This window comes from Passer montanus, unplaced genomic scaffold (assembly GCF_014805655.1).
Source record: "Passer montanus isolate IOZ18808 unplaced genomic scaffold, ASM1480565v1 scaffold38, whole genome shotgun sequence".
Classification (NCBI taxonomy): Eukaryota; Metazoa; Chordata; class Aves; order Passeriformes; family Passeridae; genus Passer; species Passer montanus.
The window spans coordinates 8,527,073-8,548,306 of NW_024368596.1; the positions used below are offsets into that span (position 1 = coordinate 8,527,073).

The following is a 21,234-nucleotide window of genomic DNA, read 5'->3' on the forward strand; positions in this document are numbered from 1 at the left end:
AGGTGGTCTCCTTGAGCTCCAGCATGGTCCCAAGCATGACAGGGAGGCCCCTGGCACCCAGGAAAGTGTAAGTGTGATGGCAGAGGTCCAGCACAGCCCAAGCACTGCAGCCACAGTGTCCTGGTGCTCAGCAGGGATGACTCTGGGATTCCCATTGGAACTGCCACCACCATTCACATCCAGCTTTTAGCACCGTCATTCCACCTGTGCTTTGGGGCCAGGGTTTGCTCTTGGCCTGGGAGGGAGACAGGGAGCAGAAAACAGCCAGGGTTTGTGTCAGGTGCTACAGGCACCCAGTGAGCAGCTGGGCTTAGTTTGGGTTTTTCCTCACTGCCATGCAGTGCAAAGCCAGGTCCTGGTGTCACACTACAGAGGCAGTTCCTGGGGCTGCTTCCAGTGCAAGGAAGATGTTCTAAAGCTGTTAAAACCTTCCAGCCCATGAACCCAAACCTTCTTCTGTATAAAGTGGAAAAGTTGGGTATGGTGATGTTTCCCAGAACCTTCTTCATTACCCCATTTTTACAGGCTGAAGTCACTTTAATGTTGTTTTAATGCAGGTCCAGGATTTTTTTTGTTTGTTTATTTATGCAGGTTAACACAATGAGAAAAGCCAGGTGATGCTGTTGCCCCTTGGCTCCCTTCCCTTGGCAGCTCTCACCTCAGCTCCTGCTCCATGCAAACATTCCCCTGGCATGGACAGGGGGAGCTGGCTGTCCATCCATGCCAGTGACCCTGGGCAGTGTCAGAGCACAAAACCTCAGGGAGTTTCTCCAGGAGCAGAGGCAGGCTGAGCAGAGGAGCATGGAGCATCACCATGCCTCATCCTACCTGCCAGCTCTGCTGTGGGCTGAGCAGGGATGTCCATGCACAACCCAAATTCTTGGGTTTTGACCTGAAATCTCACTCGAGATATTTCCCTTGGCATCATGAGTTGTAGCCTGGTGGATGTCCATAGATTTTTTCCCTGAATGTAGACATTGCACAAAGTCCTTGTCCCTTCTGATGGAAGAGGCACATTCCTGGTTTCCTACTTGAAGCAGGAATGCCACAAACCCCTGGTGTCTGGGGCCTGGGCGCTTTCAGGGCTGGTTTCCACACACAGTGAGTCACAAAGGAAGGTGTCAGATGTTCCTGGGTGCCATAACACCACCATGAGCTTTCCAATCAAGCATTGAGAAACATCCTTCTGCCTTGAGGGCTGCTTTTAGTGGCTAACATCTGGAAGGCAGTGAGCATTGCATTCCCATTAGGACTGCATTTTGTCAGCTCCTGCTAATACCTGAATGTCACTGAATGCCCTGAGCTTAGAGTGTTGAAGGCCAGCACATAGCAATAAAGAGCTTCCTCTCCTGGTCATATCCAGGAGCTTTTGGGGAAGAAAACATGAAGAAGAAAATTTCAATTAGATGGGAGTATGTTGTTTTAGTCATTAGAGGGAATACGAAGCATTTAATTGTGCTCTGCTATCATTGAGAACCTTACTTCCCAAAATCAAGAATGTACAGAGATCTCTCAGGTGACAGCAGAGTGATCAGAAGGGATCTCTTTGTGACTTAGATCTTGAAGGTCTCTGAGCAGGAAGAAATGACATTTGGGTGGGCTGAGGTACGGGGGGATCTGCAGGATCATTGTTTCACCCAGTCCTGTATTGCTGCCACTTAAATAATTTCACTTCTATTCATACTCTTCTGTTTACAGCTATTCCTCTTTTTATTTCTTGACTCCTGTCTTTGTAGATGTTTTTGGCTGTACATGTTTAGCTCCCTATTTTTCATTGCTTTTCTTCTAAGCTCCTTTAGGTAGCAGCTCTTGTTCTGGACTGTATGTCTGGATATCAGACCATGGTAATGCTGCTTCATGAAAAAAGCACAAGGACTCCAGCACTTCCAATTAATAATGCTAATGAGATTTGTTAATTTTTAATAGATTACATGAGTGCATCATTTTGCTAAACACGTTTTTGTGGCTCCTCTCCGTGAGAGCAGTTCAGAAACTCTTTCAGGCTCTGCCAAGGGGAAAACAAGGAATGCAATTTCAGATGCCAGATTCTCTTCAGGGTAGATCTAGAACAAACCAAGGAGCAAAGAAGAATGTAACGAGTACATTTTCAAAGTGAACATAGGCCCAGGTCATAAATGGTGGCCCTTCCTTGCCACCAGCCTCTGGCCAAGATGGGGGGAAGGAGCAGCTGCTGGAATTGGGGTCATGGTGGAGCCCCTCTGCCTGTAAACTCTGTTGGGTTTTGAGGGTGTTCTGTCCTTTCAAAAGCTTGTGGACGTGTGGAGAGAATTTACTGGTAGTACTGGAGGCTGGAGAGCCAGGCTGTGCATACTGGCTGCCTCACAGAGCTCAGTGCCTCGTGTACCCCGAACAGCACCTGGTTACACCCCTGGCTGGGACTGAGACGGGCCTTCCTCACATCTGGGTCCCCCCAAATCAATTTACTGCTGCCTTCCAGAGAGCATTGATCCTAGGGGAGCTTCGTCCCCCGCTGGTCCTGGGTTTGTGGTGGCACCTGTGGCACCTGTGGTCTCTGGGTTGCTGGTGAACACATGCTGCAGGCCAGGGGCCATCAGTGGCACACCAGCAGCCGAGAGGTGGCAAACAGGTAAGAGGGAGAAAAGCCTCGGTTTGCAAATCAGCAATCCCAAGCCTGATTCCTTTGGGTTTCTGCCCAGGAAGTTGGTTTTACCCCTTGCTGCTGAGCCGTGCCAGGCTCTCTTGGCCGTGTTGCCGATGGCAGCAGGGTGATGTTGAGCTGCATTTTTTCTTCTTTTTTTTTTTTCCAAATCCATGTTGCCAAGAGCCGCACCTCCTAAATTGCTGTGGAGGAGGTGGAAAAGCAGAGGCACAAGACCATGCACATGCTGCACATCCATCTCAGTGCTGTGTGCCAACACAAGCACCACAGCCAGCCCTGGCTCAGCGCTTTAATTACACGCCGGCGCGGCCGCACCTACGGCTGGGCTGTTGCAGCTCGTTGTGCAAGAAGACAACTGGCAAACCTGTTGGTGCTCCAGGATTTTAATGGTAATAAGCCAGAGGGCAAAACCTCCCGGATGAGATGAAACCATGCTTGGCTGGGTGTTTGGAAGAGTTTAAGGTGTTTTGGAGAAGAAGGATGTTGGGAATCTCGGCTGTATCCCTGCAGTTGTGGCTGTTTGTGCCATGTAACCCAATGGATGGTGGCTGTTTGTGCCATGTAACCCAATGGATGGTTTCAGGTGTTGTCTTTGGGGAGGCAGAGGTGTGTTTGTAATATGAGCTGTTTGCATGAGAAAACCCAGATAACTGCAGGCTGAGGCGAGCAGAGCTTTTGGTGTTCCAGGAAGTGTTTGGGATGAAATTGGACTGTTCTTCTACTTTTCAGGTGCAAACACCTGTGAGAGTGAAATGGTTGGCACTGTAGAGAAGGACAGATTTGGGAGCCAAGGTGAGGCAGACTGGTGTGTGGAATCACAGGCTCTTATGCTTCACCTTTTAATGAGTCAACAGTTTGGGCTTGACTCAAACACCTCTCCCTTTAAGAAATCCTGTCCTGTTTTGGAGACAGCCAGTCTGCTGCATCTACTGGCATCTTCTTCCCCACACTGGAGATGCTCGCTGCTTAAAAAAATTATGCAAAGCAACGCACTCTGGAGATTGTAATTTTCAGTGGCAATGGCAGCATATGCTTTCCTAGGAAAAAACAGTCCTGAAGGAAAGATGCAGGCAGATGCTGGCAGATGCCACAGCTTGCCAAGCTGCCCTACCTGTCTGTGACATTTCTGCCTGATGTGTTTTGCATTCACTGGAAACATGATCCATTCCCTTCCATCATGTGCAAACCAGGGCCATCACCAGCAGCCCTGTTGGCTGACCATGCTGTGTTAGGTTTAATGGTTTCACCCGTGTTGGGATCCCCTCACACCCATCACGGCTGCACGAGGCACTGGCAGGGCTATCAGGTGACAGGGGGAGGCAGTTTTCATGCCTGGCCATCCATTATGGCTCTGTTACTATATTAGGCCCATGGCTGGAACCATCTGCTGGGGCAGGCTTGCAGGCAGGCAGCCCAGATGCCTGGCTGGGAGGTGACATTCCCTGGCTCTGGGCTCTGGGCAGCAGCCGAGCCAGCCTGCGGCAGCGGGGCTCTTGGAGGTCATTTGCCAGACATTTGCTAGCAGTTCTCTGTCCATTTTGGGGGTGAAAAGGAGTGTTTTGGTAGGCAGCATTGGATTTGGCAGAGCAAAGCCTATGTGCCAGTACTCTTCCTCCCAGCTCCTGCTGTGCCAGCTGCCATGGCACATTTAATCCCAACTCAAACCCAACTTACTCCCAGTTCAGCCCTCTTTTGTAGCTGCCTCCAAAGCTGGTGTGGTTCAGCAAGAAGACCTTTCTAATGATTCCTGCCCAATAAGCTTGTGCAGAGTCAGTGTGGCAGAGTCAGGAGGCATTTTCCCTAATCCATGGGAAAAAGCCTCCGCTTTATTTCGCGGGCGCGGAAAGCGCGTGCTGCAGGGCTGGCGCCGGGTTTTGTCCTCCACGCTGCGAGGCCATTGAAGCTGTGGCTGTCCTGGGAGCACAGCACAGCAGCTTTGTGTTAGAGGGGCTTTGGTTACAAAAGATGCTTCCGGAGGGACCGGCTTGTGTGCGGCTGGAGACCTTTCACCAGCTGTGTGAGGATTCCGGGAAACGGCCCGGCACGCTCGGCTTGCGTGAGGAGGGGCAGAAAAAAGCAGAGCTAATGATTGACTATTATTTTAAAGGGATTATCTAATCTGCAGCCCAGAGGACGAGAGGGACCAAAATGAGTGAAGATTGAATTTGTAATTAGTGCAGATTGTTGGTAATACCCCCTGGACTCTGATTATAAACAGAAACAGATTTTTCTAGTTTCCTGCCCTCCCCCGAAAGTCTTTGCAGGCCAAAGGGCCATTTTGTACAGAGAAGCTGATGCCAGTAAATTGGGTGATCAGAGCTGGGGTGGTGGAGATGTTTAATGCAGAAGGTGGCTGGGTAGAGGGGAGGCAGAGGAGTTCCTTCTTTCAGGTTATTTTGCAGCATAAAGGCAAAGTTTTGGGTGGATGTGGCCAAAATGGAGTGTGTGGAGTGTTAGTCTTAGTTACCAGCCATCCTGCATCTCTGTCCCTGATGCTGAGGCTCTTTCGCTCCTGGAGGCTGTGGGGGCAGGAGGTGCAGGGATGTGGAGGTGACCAGGTCTAACCAGGGATCCTAACAACAGCTGGAAATCATAATGGAGCCCTCTCAGGAGCTACCTGGTTAGGAACATTTGCTAATTTGGGTTCCTGGATTTGAAATATGTTTATTATCAATAATATAAGCAGTAAGATCAGAGGCAGTGGGCAGAAACTGATGCACAGGAAGCTCCATCTGAATATGAGGAAGAACTTTTCTAATGTGCAGTGAGTGAGCTCTGGAGCAGGCTGCCCAGAATGGATGTGGAGTCTCCCTCACTGGAGATAGACTCAATCCTGTGCATTGTGCTCTGGGGCACATTGTGCCTTGGGCTTGAGAGGGAGCTTGGACCAGATGACTCACTGTGATCCCTTCCAACCTCACCAATTCTGTATATTTTTAATGCTGTTATTGCCTGGATTGGCTGCCTGAGGTCTGTTAGAGGCTCATACCTTTTATTTTTCTTTTCTCTGATGTAACAAAGGTCATTAGAAGTTAAGTGAAAAGGATTTGCAAGGGCTACAGATCCATTATTAACACAAAATAAAAGATGTTTCGCTAAATCCATCACGCCTAAAAATACAGTTGGGCACAAATAAGGAATAGGATACAATGGAAGGAACAGTGAAAACAAACGGCACACCCAAGCACTAAACTTCTGAAGCAGTTAAGGTGAGGAAAATAGCATTCTAATCTCTGATGACAAGAGGGTTTCTGTTCCCTTCTCTTTAATTTAGCCAGAAAGGAATAGCAAGAGAATCACCATCCCCATTTGGGTGAAATGCTGTGATTAAAAAAATTACCCGTACTCAAGTTGAGGTGAAATCCCAGAATTGGAAAATTTCCCACGCAAAGAATATGTTTGGAACACTCATTTTGGTACTGGCTGAACATTTCCAAGGGGATTCAGCTGCTGCATTGAGACCCGTGCAGGAACTCGAATCTCATAAATTACACCCCAGAACAAGACTGTAAATGGGGCCGTCAAAACCCTTTGTGCTGTTAAGGACCTTGCTGAAACACTCTTTTGTTTCAAATTTCTTTCCTAAAGGGAAGGCAAGAGTAGTTACTCAGTTCCTGGGGAATTTTTTTAGGTTTGCTAGGAGGTCCAGTAAGAGAATATTCTGCCCCAAAGTTCTCATGATCACTGGTCTGGGAGCGTGGTGCCTGACAGTGCTGTGACCCCATGGAGCATCTTTTAGGTTTCGGGAGCCTTTGTAATGTGTGGAAATACCTTCCAAAACACACTAAGGCAGGTTGTGGTCCAACACTGTGCCAGCTGAGGAGTCTTGTGTCACAACCAACTGTGAAATAATCTGCTGTGATTTTATTAACTCAATAACCCTTCACTTATTTTCCATAAATGAGCTTGGGAAAATAAAGTGGTGCAGGCAGGCTGTTCCCAAACTGCCCTGAAGCCTGAGCATGCCTCCTGCCACAGGGATTTGTTCTTTCTGTGCTTGGAATGGCTCCCAACACATCCCTTTCAAGGTTGCACCTTTCTTCCCCTGCTCTTCCCGTGGGTGTGCAGTGCCAGAGGACAGCAGCATATCTGTACTATATAAAAGAAAAGCAGGAAAGCTGTGGAAAAGAGGAATTGCAATATTTGTGGGGATCTACTAGAGAATTCAGTTTGCCAGGCGGGTTCTGCTTGCACCTGGCCTCTCTGTGCAGGGATAACTGCTCCCTTTGAGCCATTTCTGACCTCCTTTGATGGCCTGTGCTGACTCACTTGTCATGCTAACATCCTTCTGCTTTTGTTTTGCAATGTTTGGGTATTTTTTGATTAAGAAATACTGCCTGTTTGCCTTGGCAGTGGTGTTCTTTGGATTGATGTGGCACTTTTTAGATAGAGTGCTTATTCAGTCTCTTGGATTCTTTCTCAGGGGTGGGGTGGGATGATCCAAACCTTTCCAACATGCTGGGGATCCAGGAGGCTTGTAAAAGTCCTGAGCCAGGGTCTCTTCTGATGGAAACCACCAGTTTCCTCCAACTCCAAAGGCCAGGCTCTGAGGATAAGACAAACAGGCTTACCTGATTCCCATTTGGGTGAGAAACCTGGACCCCAGAAGGAGATGGCAGCAGCACAAGCAGGGGGGAGCAAGAGCCCACTGCCTTGAGAACAAGCATGAGTGCACCCATTCAGTCCAGCTGACTGGCAGGTTCAAATGCCCCAGGTAGATCTGGCTAATGGCATCTTAAAACACCTTTTACTCTTTCTTCTTGACCCTGAGATTTGCTGGTGTCTTGTCTTTCCACATTGTCTATTTGGACTTTTTTATTCTTCCCTGACCCAGCAAGACAAGGGAGGCTGTGAGTTGCTGCTCAGCAGGTCACTTGCAGCCAGGGATGGTTGCCACAAGCTGTGCCCTCTGTTAATGCCATGCTTCTCTGCCAGTACTATCCAAACTTTTATACTGGATGTTTTCTTGGATTGGAACTCACATGTGCTCCATCTCAAAGTCTCCATGTTGCAACACCAGCATGCCCAGAGTGCATGAGCCATTCACATTCCTTCCTTTGATGAGGTGGACCAGGGATGGGATGTGTTCTCAGTGCTATAAGGAGCATATTTTGTACACTCTTACGTAAGATTCCAGGAATGCAGAGCTCCTCAGATCCTGCAGGAGCCAGGAGGCTTTGGTGAGCAAGGCCTTCTGCTGACTCTGGGTTTGGGGAAGTGTTAGTGCTCGCCAGGATTTCCTCACTCCTGCACTCATCCTTGTTGTGCCTGGGGACCAGACACAATTTGCATTGCTAAACACCCCCTCCAAAGCTCAGCTGCTTTTCTTTGGGAGTAGCTCTCCAGTAAGGCACATCCCTTACTTACCTCTTTTGTTTTCTTTCTGCAGCACCTCACAGTTGGGATTTTTTGGTCTCTCCAAGCATAAGATTTGGTGTAGGGTACTGAGACTGGTGGGTGCAGGACTGCCAAGATGTTTGCTAAGCTCTTCTGGCCCATCAAGCCCTGTGATGGCTTTGACTGCACCCAGACCCAGCTGCCCTCAGCTGTGGCACGGGCTGCCCCCAGAACCCCAGTTTTGTGGGGGCTGGATGTGCTGTGTGTCAGAATGTTGACACACACCACGTGTTACTGACACCTCTCTCCTTCTGCTTTCAGAGCTGGCCTATGACCTGGACATGGATGACATCTCTGCAAATAAGCAGCTTCTGAATCAGCAAAGCAAAGATGGTGCTGCAGTCCCCAGCAGCGACCCTGGCAGTGCAGCCACCCACCCCAGGCCTGCTGCTGGCATTGCCCTGCTCCTCCTGCTGCTGGGCCACCAGCCATGAGCAGTGCTGGTGGCATCACTCCGTGTCTCTCCACGCCTTTTTTTAGTGAGGAAGATACTCGGAACCTCTTCTCAAATATATGCACATTTCCAAAAACAGGACAAATGCCTTGAGTCAGTTTTTCAAGACTCTTCACAGAAAAAAAACCCCAATTTAAAAACGTGTTGGTTCATGGCAAACTAGTAAATATCTAATAGTGCTTTTTAAAGATAATCCTGTTAAATATAAGCAGGTTCATATTAAATTGTGTTCCTTGCAGTTTTTGAACATTGAGGTCTCCCTTGCTGTTAAGGTGACGACCATATTTCATTTTGAGTTGTTCAAACATGCATGGGGTACAGAACACCTATGGTTTATGAAATACTCTCTGCAAATATCATGCCCCTGATTCCTAGTTGACTTAATACAGATTTTTTCTGTAGATCAACCTGTTTTTGTACTTACTCCAAATTCAAGTCTCACCCCTGGGAATCTGGTCAGGACGTAACAGAGAGCATGTGAAGACAGGGGAGAGAGAAGATCAGACACTCAGCAGGAGAAAGATGCTGTGGAAGAGAAGCTGTCATGCACTGGGATTGAGGTGAAGATCTGCTCCCCTGGGCACAAAGCCCACCTGCCCCATGGCAAGTTGCAGGCGATTTTGCTGCTCCCAGCCAGGTCCTGAAGCCCTTCAGTGCAGCTGGCTGATCCCCACCAGCATCCTGGTGGCACACGCAACAACCTGGTTTCATTCTTCAGAAGTGAAGCACCTCCTTTCCCACGGGAAACCTGCAAGCACAGCTCCAGCCAAAGGACCGACGGCGGGGTGTACGCGCTGTGCTTGCGGGGTGAACAATGACAGTCCAACGTGCTGTGCTGTGAAAGGGGAGAAGAAAAGGATTTACAGCCTTTTACAGGAGCCTGAGGCAGATGAGACTCTTACTCATGTGTTTCTTTGCATGTTCCTTTACATAAGCTATCTCTAAAATAAAGATTGGTTGCTCTGTAAGTGGTGCCCTGGAAGTAGCTTCCCGTGTGTGTGAGACAACAGCCTGTGTTGTACTGGAGTGGGCAGCCTGGGAACACCAACTGTGCCCAGCTCAGGGACACCAGGACTTGGCTTGGTCTGATTAAATGAATGGGCTGGGTTTGGTTTGGTTTCTGGCCAAGATGGTTGCATATTTCTGTTTAAGCTCTGCCTTTACTAGAGTGTTTATACCTGCAGTATCTTGAGCTGCAGCGTGTGCATGTATGTGTGCACACACCCCCACACACACACGTGCATGCTTCAAATATTTGTGTGCATCAGGCCTCTTCTACAGCAGCTTTATGTTTAGGAGAAAGTAGATAATTCCAAACCATGCAGTCAGATGGTTTGGAGAGTAGAAACTTTACCCAGTCTAAGTGGTGGGGCTGACCTGTCTGACTCTGATTTGAAGCCTTGGGATTGTGTGAAGTGCTTTGGGTTTGTGGCAGAAGGAGAGGTGATTGTTGCTCCACTCCTCTGCATGGAGATGTTAACTCCCAGTTCACTGCTCCTGATACAAAGGAGCAGATCTGGGCTAACCCATGGCATGACCTGATGGTTAATTGCTGGAGACCTGTCCTCTGGGTTTCAGAATCCTTGTCCCATCCACACCAGGGTGAGTGCTGGGGGTGTTTGGGCAGTGCTGACATGTGGTATTCCTGTAAGGGCTGATTTTTTGCATCCATGCACTGTGATGTGGTTTTGTATTTTACATATTTTTGACTTTTATATTTTACATGTTCACAAACCAAACTGCAATCCTCTGTCTCTTGGCACTGTGCTTTGACCCCTGGGTCAGAGGGGTCCTGGTGCACGGGGCAGTGCAAGGGAGAGCCAGTGGTGGTGCTGGCAGAGGCATTTCTTCACCTTCCTGCTGCTCAGCTCTTGCTCTGGCCCAGCTCCTCACATCATCCCAGCTCTCTGTGCTGCAGCTGGCTGAGCCCCTGAGCCTCTGCTCCACCAAAGGGAATATTTTATTAGTGCCACTTGAATTTGAATCACTTCTTGCCTTCTGATCATTTTCCTTTCATCCCCTGGGAGTGCTGGGGGTGGAAGTGGGCTGCTGGGTTTGTTCAGAGAGGATGTGCTGCCTCTGCCTCGCCAGGTATTGCTGGTACCAGTGCAGGGACATCATCTCTAATATGTCACAAATATTCTGTGTGCTGCTGCTTCCTTAGATAAGCATCAGGATGGGAGGGTGGCAGCAGTTTTTCAGTACAAGTCCAGTGTGTTTTCTCTCTGAGGAGCTGGCGTGGGCTGTGCCTTGCTGTGTCTCACAAAGCCTGGTGGGTTCTCCCACTTGCTTCACCACAGTGTGATGCTGGTGCTTCTCAGCAGAAGACCCTCTGAGGCATGCTGAGCCTGGTTTCCCTTTGCTGTTTAGCAAATCTGTGCTTGCTGGAGACTCTGTTATGATCAGAGATCACAAAAAACCAGCCTTTGAGCCCACTACCTGCCAAGTTTATAAAATAACGGATTACAGCCTGAAAAAGCAGCTGTTGAATTTTCCCCTGCCCTGGGTTTGTGCACATGTTTTAACAGGGGGTTTGCAAGGAATGCCCTGGCTACTGAGGTGGAATAAACCTAATGTTCAATTCTGGGCAGTGTTTCATTCCCATCATGAGAAATAAGGAATAATTTTTCCCTGTTTGTTTCTCTACACGATTTCTGTGTACTGTGACCTGCCTTGCCATGGGATGGGGCCCCTCCATCAGGAGATGGGCACTGTCACCTCCCCTCTGCATGTGTCCCTGGAGCTCCAAACCTTGTCCCAGGGCATGCAGGTTTAACTGCTAATACACAGTCGAGATTATTTCAGTTTTTATCATTATTGATATTATTAATGAGTATACACATCATATGTATGATAATATGTTTACATGAGTCAAGGAGAGAAGGGCTTGAGCTGCTGGCAGGTGCCAGGGCTGGAGCTCAGCTGTGCATACAGCTCCATGATAACACATGATGTGAATTTGGCACCACTGGTGGCCACTTCTGACCTGCAGAGTGTTTCACCAGAGTAAATACCTGGGGTTTTAGCTGGATAGAGGAGTTTATGGCATGGAGGTACTTCTGGCGAAAAAAAACCCCAAACAATGGAACAACTCCTTTTCAGATAATTTTTAGCTTTGTGATGAAACCCAGGGCCAGTCCTGAGCTGCTGCTGACTCCAGTCCCCATGTCTGCCTGTGCAGAGCTGTGGATCCTTGGTGCAGCTGCCAGCAGTGTCCCAGTGCTGCCTTGTGGGCTGGGGACCTTGTGCTGCCACCAGATAAAGGCCTGGCAACCTTGGGAATGTCTCCTGTCTCAGATGATTGAGCCCTCACTCCTGCCAGTTAACTTTACTGCTTCCTGGCCATTCTGCAGCTCCTTTCAGCCCCACAGCATCCTTTCATCACAGCAGTGGGGTGGCAGGAGCCTGCTGGCCCCATCCCACACATGGGCAGGACTGAGCAGCATCAACCCTCGTGCAGTCTGCAAAATAAAAAACTGCATTAAAGGTAAAACTGCATTCCCTGGAGGGGTTTGCAAGCAGCCTTAAAAAGGTGATGAAGCTGACACCTTTCCCTGTGTCTGAGGGTGGTGAGGAGATGCAAACATGTGCTTAGCATGTGTAATGCATTTCTGCACTAACCACGCATCAAATTATAATTTAAAACCAAAATATTTTTGTTGGATGGGAAGTTCCAGTTCATTAATCAATTGACTAATAGTTTAGTGCTGGAATGGTAAAATCTAACACACTGAACAGCTGCTAGAAACAGCTGCTGCTTACAGCTCATGCTGTTTGGGAAAGTGAAATCTAAAGTGTCTCAGTTTCGTTTTTCAGGGAGATTTTCAGAATTCCTCATGCATCTCCATAAGCAAAGCCCTCAAGTCCTCTGGAGCATGGGCCTAACAAGGATCCAGGGCTGGATTCACTGGAGCTTCCAGCTGAAACAAAATGCCCCTTGCATGGAGGATGCAGAGAGCACCATCAGAGAAACCTGGCATGTTCCTGTGGGTCAGCAGAAGGGGGACACGTGGAATCCTGTGCTGTATTTTCAGGTATTTTACCTGTATAATCAGGTATTTTGATTTGCTTTTCAGTCCAAACTGCTGCATGCTGAGCTATGGGCACAACAAGGGAGATGCCACCAACGAAAAGGGCACTGTCCAGCCTTGGAGGGGGCTGTGTTGGTGCACAGCTCAGGTCCTGCTGGGGTGGCACGCTGGGGATTGATGTGCTGGCAGGGAGGAGGTGGCTGTCTGGCCCCTGCTCTGCTTTGTTGGCAGCTGCTGGTCCATGGTGAGATGGGGAGGAGCTGGTGGTGGTGGGCAAGAGGCACCAAGGGAGCAGGGAGACAAGCAGGCTGCAGCAGGCACCACACAGGGCATGGTGCAGAAGTCTCCAAAGTAAAAGATATGAAACCACTCAAACACTCAGAATGCTCCAAACAGGCACGTGTGCTGCTGAGACATCTCCTTCCCACAGAGGGCATGGTGCACAAGTGTTTAAAATAAAATATATGAAACCAGTCAAACACCCAGAATGCTCCAAACAGGCACGTGTGCTGCTGAGACATCTCCTTCCCATGCTGGAGCACACAGCTCGGTGGTGGGACTGGCCAAGCCCACCAGACCAGTCCTGCCCTGCAGGCTCTGCGGCTCCCCTAAGCTAAAGCAATCCAGAAATATCCAGCCAGAAATACCCTTTGGTTCCCAAACACTTGGGGGCCTTGGTGGGAATTTCCTTGACCTTTCCAGCAGCACTGCAGTTTAATGATTGACAAGTGCTGCTAAAGCTTTACCAGATCACACAACACACCCCCTAGGAGCAGGTGGCCATTCCCACAAACTCAGAGATTTTTAAATTTGAGCTCCACAGCTGGGGTGGCTCAGCTGGGCACCAGGAAAATCACAAATTCTCCCAGTATGTTATTTGTTCCCTTAGCAAGGAGTTAGGTATGGAGGTACTGGGGGAATGAAACCTGAGTCAGAAGGGAATGGGATGAAAAACTATGACATTGGAGGATGCTTGCTGGTCCTTAGTGTTGGAATTTGGGTTTTCTCTTAGGGACATAGTGAAGGTCTCTGTAGGAAGAAAAAAGGTGGATTTTATTCAGCTCCAGCCTGTGGCTTCCTCATGGGAAACCTCCCTAAGAAATAAAAGTGGGGGGAAAAAAAACAACCCAAACCCACAAACAACCCTCTAAATAGGCTTGTCAAAGTGTTACTAAAGGCATTCCCTGGAGATGAGGTAACTGAAATGTTGGCATAGGAAGATGAAGCACTGTGGCATGTTTATACAGTCAGCAAATTTACTGCCTTCAAAAAAAAAAAAACCCAGAAAAGCAGTGGGTATTAATCAAATATCATTTATTTTGTCAAACATATTGTCCTTTTGAAAATAAACATCTTGGTGTTGTTTTGCTGAGAGCGTGCTGGGGTCTGAAGTACACAGCCATGCTGGGGGCTGCCAAGTGATGCATCCCACAGTCCTTCCTGACAGATAAACCATTCCCTGCAAAGCCCTCCTGCCCAGCTCCTGCTGAGGCTCCCCGTGAGCCACGTGCCTGCACTGCAGCCCAGAAGGTTTGGAGAGGGAAAAATCCTTCTTGCTGGTGTGGGGATTTTCTTCCTGGGCACATGTGGTGGGCAGGGGTGGGTACCCAAGAGCACTTTGTGGGGAAGGAAGGGCCCCACCAGAGATTATCCAGCATTGTTTCAAATGCTGCTTGGTGGCCACAGGGAGAAGGAAGATTTCTCCCAAGTGATCCAGCACATTACCAGTGTTGAAAACCAAATTTTTCATAGCAGAAGTACAGATTTAGCCTCAGCCTCCCAGTTTACTTGCTGTCTTCTCCCTTGCAGGAGCCCAGCAGAGACCTCAGCAACTTCTTGCAACGAGTCAACACATTTAGGGATCTGTGTCATTTGTTTTTGTTTGCTTTCACTGTCTTCTCTGCTATTATTATTTCAATGTGCAAAGATGGTGCACATCCAGGAAGGAAATCACTGCTGGATCCAAGCAGCACAACCATCAGCTCCAGCTCTCTGCAGGCTAATCACTAGAGAGAAGTGGAAAGCCTGCCTGTAGCAGCCTGTGTCCCTTCAGTGTCATATTATATTACCATCCACCATGTTAGCAAATGGGAAAATAAACATGAGCTGGATAGCAAAGCAAGAGGCTGTTTAATTACAGATGTGAAGAAGAATGACGTTTGTGTACATTCCACCCAGAAGTGGATTAAAGTGGTGACCTTTCCTGTGGTGTGAAACGGGTTTGTTGTGGAGTGCAGGCATCTCGTGTCACTTCAAGATCTGCCAGACATTTTGTTGCCCCTGTTGTTTATGGTTAACATTGGATGATGTCTCTTGAATCTGAATCTCAGCAGCTGACAGCATTTTCTGAGAACTTGTCATCTGGACTCCATCTAGCAAAATTCCTGGTATTGGGTGTATTTGTTCCCATTTGATGGAAAAACAAAGTTTTATGGGAAAAAAAAAAGGGAGAATGGTGGCATTAGTGACTCATGATGTTGAGCTGGAAGTTGTGGAACAATCCAGGATTTGGCCCAGGGTCCCAGACCCGTGGTGTGTTCCTGCTATTGCCTGTCACCATCTGTGGGATCAGCATCTCCTGAACGTGGTAACCAGCACGGACACTTGGCCATGGCAGTGCCACAGAGGCAGCAGGGATGGCTTTGTGTGCTCCTGTGACCACGAAAGAGGAGGGGATACTATTTCCAGCCCACCAAAGTACCAACATCTTTCTTTCTTGAATCATTCTAGCAGGGCCCTCGCTCCAGACTCTTCACTGTTCTCGTGACAAGGATGACAGAACAGGAGGGCAAGGAAGGGGATTTTTTCCAGCCTTGGTGGTGTGAAAGCCCCTGCAAAGGACCTGCTCATCACCTCGCTGATGCTGCAAGCCCAGGCTGGGCACTGCCACCTGAGTGGCCACGGAAGCCCTTGCCAGGGCTGCCAGCAAGTGCTGGGGGCTCAGAGGGCCAGGCCGGGCAGCCAGGGGCAGGGAGATGCTGTCTTACAGAGGAGTGAAGGCACTAATTGGCCTGGTTAATTGCAGAGGGGGTCAGGTCAGGCCTGTGGGGTGACACTGGTTTGTTAATGAAGGGCCAATGGCAGCAAGGGTCTGCTCTGTGCCTGTGGCCAGCAGCTCTTTCCTTAATTGCTGCCTCTTCCCAAGGCACAGCTCTGAAAGGACCCAGGGCACTGCTGCCCTGAGCTCCCAGCAGCCAGCCTGCCTGCTTTGGGAACCAGGGGCTGGTTTTGTTTTGCTCTAGGCTGGATGCATTTCAGTGCTCAAGGCTGGGGTACAGGGCAGCCCTGCCTTGCTTCCCCCTGGCACTGGGGTGAGGGGCAGTCCAGCTGAGTGGGCTCAGGTTCCTGCCCTTTCACTGCCTTGGGATGCTCCACACAGAGCAAGGGACACCAAGGCTGGGCTAGGAAATGGTGACCCACTTTTCAAGCCATGGCAGAGGTAACAGCTTGTTGAGTGCCTCAACTGGGAGGAAATCCATGGCACCAGGCTCTGCTCTGGCATATGAGGATAATGCTGGGACTTGACCAGTCCAGGGGGCCATAACACAAAGCTGCTTTGGGAGGGAGAAATTTCATTAACATAACAGGGATTGCCTTAAAGCTGGAGGTGATCCAGCAGAAGGGAAATGAGCCTGGCTGCACAGAGTGGCTGTGTCACACAGCTTGGAGACAAATGTTTAGCAGCAGCATATCTGCTGGTGAAAGAATAACTAGAGACATGGGTCTTGCACCTTTTAAACACTCCAAGTCTGCAAATGTGGAGATGGGATTTGCATGCTGCTTTATTTAGTATTGTAAAAGCTGTGCCACGTTTATGGAAACCACCCTGCAGACACCAAATGTGTGACCACAGAAAAAAAGTTTCTCAAAAAATGTAAAAAAGAGCAGAAAGGTGGAGAAAAACTCTTGTCATCAGTGTCCCAGCTCCAGCTCTGTGGTGATGCTCAAGAGGAAGCTGTTGTTACCCTCCCACTTGCTGCATCACGAGGCTGAAGGGTTTCACCACTAACAATTTATGTCTTTTCCAGGGCCAGACAAGCCCACTGAAGTTGGGGGCTAACATCCCCCTGTGGGTTCACTGCTGCAGGGCTGCAGGTGACAGGCACAGAGGGGAGGTGGCAGTGGCTGCTGTAGGTGGCAAGAGCCAAAATCCCAGTTTTGGAGGACCAAGCAAGGGATGAGGGAGAGGCAGGAGCACGGGGAGGTCTCAGCACAGAGTGCAGGTAGGGTGTGAGGAAAGCAGGGAACCCCCAGCTGCTCTCTGTGTGGCTCTTGGTGTCACCTCCCTCTGCAGAGACCTCCACAACACTCACTCCCAGGAGGGAAAGAGCCCTTGTATGTGGGGATATGATAATGATAACCATAATAATAATAATAGCAACAATAATAATAACAACCACCACTGCTCTGTAGCTCATCCTGTACACACACTCAAACCTCTGTGCCATTTCCGTGCTTCTTGCCTGAAATTTGTTTTTACAGCCTTTTAAGAGTGATCATTTTAAGCATGATATAGACAGATCATTTAATTATTTTTAAGGAGACTGATTGATCCCACTGCCTGATGGGCTCCCAGACTCCATCTCTGGTGACTGTCTGGCAGAAGCTGCTGGTTATTGTGGTCTTGACCTGCTAATCCAATCTCTAAAGGAATAACTCAAGATCCTGATGTTCCTGTCTGCTGACTGTGGGATAAGTGGATTCCCCTTTTACCACCTCTTTTACACAGCCTCACATGGCATTTTGGTTAAGGTTCTGCTCTTGATCTTGTTCCTGACAGCGTGGGACGGGCTGTGGATGGTTTGCAGGGCTGCCAGGAGTGCCTGGATGGGCTCTGGGCTGCTGCACAGGGCCTTGCTGCTGAGCCCTGGCTTGTTCTGGTATCACTGTGAGCCCCAAGGGAAGAGCTGGCTGCAGAGCAGGGGCAGTGAAATCACTGCTGCCGGAGGTGCAGAGGAAGGTCAGAGCAAGCCATGGCCTGAGTGTTTTTCAGAGGGTGTCTGGAGCATGCAGGAGGGACGAGGGAATGCTCTGCATGCCAGCCCAGCCAAACCTGCTCTGCCTCTTTCAAGGGCTCTCCACCAATGTCACCTGTCCCTGGGTGGTGTTTGGCCAAGGGATTTGTGCAGTTTGTGGTGCTCCATCCCAAAATAGTAATGGTTAGAATGAGTGTTAAAACATAATTGGCTCAGTGTTCCTGGGTGTGATGAGCCCTGAGAGGCTCACAGAGTGGGAAGGTGCTGATGCTTCCCCTCCTGTCATGTTCCCATGCTCTTTTTCCCCTCAGCCTCCTCTCTTCCGCTGGGCAGGTACACACCAATGGTGATGTACAGGCTAATTAAACCCTTTGTTTTTATATTTTTTTCCACTTGAAAGTGTCCCTCAGAGAGTCTGGATGCTCCTGCTTTTGAAGCATACTTCTTCTGGGGGCTGAGAACATCCCCTACCCCAGCACTGCTGTCACAGGGACGCACCTTTCTGCACAACCCATCTCTGGCAAGGGACAGACTGAGGCTGCACCATGTCCCAGCACAGGAGGAGCCCATTCTGCACCAGGTTCTGCAGTTGAGATATGGCTTAGGTGACTGAGGAGCATATCTGTGTCTTTGGGACATGTGTGCCAGCTGACAGGCTCTGGGAAAAAAACACCCATAGGAGCTGGTGTCATTGTAAATGTCACAGTGTTGTTATCCCAGCAGTGTCTGAGCTGGCTGGCAGAGCCAGGCCTGCCTTAAGACCAAATTAAATTTTAAAGAAGTTTTAAATTAAGAAATAATTAATTTGGATGTCCATTCCTGCCATCTGTTTTTTGCATGATTTGGGTGTGAGTTTTCAGTTTTCCCACTGCAGCTGTGGGACTTGGGGAAAAAACCAAACTTCTTTAAAGAGCTGAGACAACAATTTCAAGTGCTGGGCACTTGCATGAAGTATTGTGAAACCTAAATTGCAGGATCTCAGCACTGCTTGCAGTTACTTTCAGGCAGAAAGACCCATGGCACAGGAGAAGAGCAGGCATACAGCTACCTGATGCTTTGCTTTCTCAAACAAAACAGAGATGTGAGTCGCAAGGAAATTTTCCACAGGGAACATTTTTTTGCCCATTAACGGCAAAAAGTGTTGAGTGGTTTTTTTTCTCCTCTTGTACAAGAATCTATGGTGAGCATCTGCACCACGGGATCCACAAGAGCTGGTTGTTTGAGGGGGCAGGCAGGGGAGGGTGCTGCAGGGAGGAGCGATGGTGATTTTGCACAGAGGCAGTTTTGGAAGTGAAGTCTGAGCATGGCACAGAGGGAACATCCCTGGAGCTGCTCTTTCAAAACAAGATGGAGCCAAGAGTGCAAATTGTGGACATAACAGCCAGCAGGACGCCAGGTCCTCCAGTGACAGGCTCTGCAGAGGGTGATTTGCAGAGTCTTCACCTCCTCCAAGACACCTTTTTCCAGAGGAAGGAGAGGTGGGGCTGTGCCCAGCCCTGCACTGGTCATCCTGGGAGGTTCCCAGCCTGTGCACCTGGGGATGCTCAGCATTGCTCCCCACAGGCTGTGGGTAGTCCAACAAGTTATCAAGAAAAGTCCTTTCTTTTATTTTTTTGCTTTCACCCTCTCTTAATTCTTCACCCACCCTGCTCTGGATGTATCTGAAGGCCATGGGTGCTCCCAACCTTCCTGCTGGAGTGGCAGGGGAAGGCAGGGGATGGGCAGCCTTGGACACACCAAGGGGACAGTGGTGCTCCCTCTGTCCCCATGCCATGCGGGACCACCCACCCGGCCTGCACATCAATCAGCCCTGCCTGAATCTCGCCACTGGCCACCTCGCTGACCCCACTATCTCCCTCCTGCTCCCTGGGGATTCAAGTGCAAATGCCCTGGGCTGGGCTGTCCAGGCACTCAGTCTGCCCGGGCTGATGCTGATCTCCCTCCAGCTGTGAGACCACCGTGTCCTGCCTGATTTACAGCAGGAAACATCGACCTGCAGGCTAACCAATGGCTGGTTTTCTTTTTTTTTTAATCTTTTTTTCCCTTTCTTCTCTCCTGATCAGCTGTTGAAATAAAATTACTTTCATTTTTTCCCCCTCCTTTCTCCCCAGTCTATGCCCAAACCGCAATATCGGTTAAAAATATCGTCTGTGAGAGGAAAAGGCAAATAAATGAGTACATCAAAGCCAGCAGCCTGGGGCCGTTGGGTTGGGAGAAGAAATAGGGCTAGGCCTTGGGCCCATTATCTTGCTGATATCTAATGCCACCACTTCAGAGTGTGAGAATGGAGCCTTTTTTTTCCCTCAGCTGAGCGTGCTGGCCCTGCTGGTGTTTGGGAGCACAAAGGCTGCCATCCACCCCAGCTCTCAAGACACACCGTTGACATGTTGCTCTCAGATTTCATTCCTGAAAATCTGGAACTGTATGCTGAACAAATAACATGATCTTTTTCCTTCATCTGGAAAGGATAAAAACAATTGCTGGCATTCTGAGCCGATCACTCTTTCTTTTCCTCTCTCCTCCCTCCCACTTTCCTTGCAAGCCCCAACTCACTACCCGCAAGTCACAACTTGCATATTTTCATTTGAAAACTTTAAACCATGGGGGGTGAGGGGCAAGAATGGATGAGAATGAAAAAAGAAGATTAAAAAAAAAAAAGGATTTTAAGCAGCAATGATATAACCATGAATGTCTGGCAGCCAGTGTGCTGCCCCAGCCCTGCTGGACAAGGAGGATGGAGCCAAAGGCAAGGGATGTACATCCCTGCTGTGGTATGGATGGTGCTTAATCCATTTAGGGGCTGGGATGGTGAGGAGGGTTGCACCTCTGATGGGTATCAAACCTGGGAGAGGGACAGGAGCTGTGGTCACTTTGGTCCAAGGCAAAGTCTGCTGAGTCCTCTTGAGCAGCAGGACTTAAGCCAACAGTCATCCTGCATCCCATTCTCCTGGTGTGCTCCTTCATGGGTTTTGCTTCCAGCAGTGCACTGTTGGGAAGAGGAGCCACAGCAGCCTGGCCAGCCAGGTGATCCAGAGGGTGAGCAGTGTGTGCCAGGACCTTCTGCCTTCAGCAGTGGGTCTTTTAAGCAGGTTCTGTTTACTTACACCTGTGTAGCACACACATTTTCCACTCTGTGTTTACAAATTCTTTTGAAATAGCCTATAAACAGAACTAAAAGAGTGCCTGAGGATTAAAAAAAAAAAAAAAGTTTCATCGTTATTTTTTAATGTATCATTATTTTATTGATACTGAAGCCTGGTACAGAACAGGACTGGGTCATGTCCTGCTTAGAGCTGGTGCTCCCTCTGCTCTCCTTTGACCTGTTTTGCCTTCTGCATCTCAGGTGATATTAAAGGAGTTGGCCACTTCTGCTCCCCTCTGCTAACAAAAACCTCAAAGGCAGTGACGTGCATCCCTGCTGGAACGAGGCAGATGTGTACAAACCAAACGCTTGCTGGACTGGTGCCCAGGTGGAAGTGCTTCGGGGGAATGAAAGGCCCCAGATGAAGTGCTGGTTGCAGTAATTAAGACCTCTGCAGCTCCCCCTGGTAAGCTCACACTGATCTTCCCAAGCTGTTAAAAGCCAGCTCTGGCCTCTCTGCTGACCATCACAGTGCAGCTCCATCCTGGAGAAGCACAGCATGGCCTGGAGATGGAAACAGTGCTGCTGTGGGAACCAGCTGCCTGCCCACAGCTAGCACCTGCCATGAGAGGTGATGCCCAGCGTCAGAGGGG

The 21,234-nt window shown here is 49.2% G+C and overlaps 1 protein-coding gene across 1 annotated transcript in view; it reads left to right on the top strand.

Annotated features, from left to right (window-relative positions):
- Positions 1-9,460, top strand: part of GPC3 (glypican 3) — a 139,860-nt gene extending 130,400 nt beyond the window's left edge. Inside the window, exon 8 of the mRNA XM_039717486.1 lies at positions 8,300-9,460. Within this exon, the coding sequence (XP_039573420.1) occupies positions 8,300-8,472 (173 nt within the window). The 3' untranslated portion in view covers positions 8,473-9,460. The remainder of the gene's footprint in view (positions 1-8,299) is intronic.
- Positions 9,461-21,234: the final 11,774 nt, after the last annotated feature.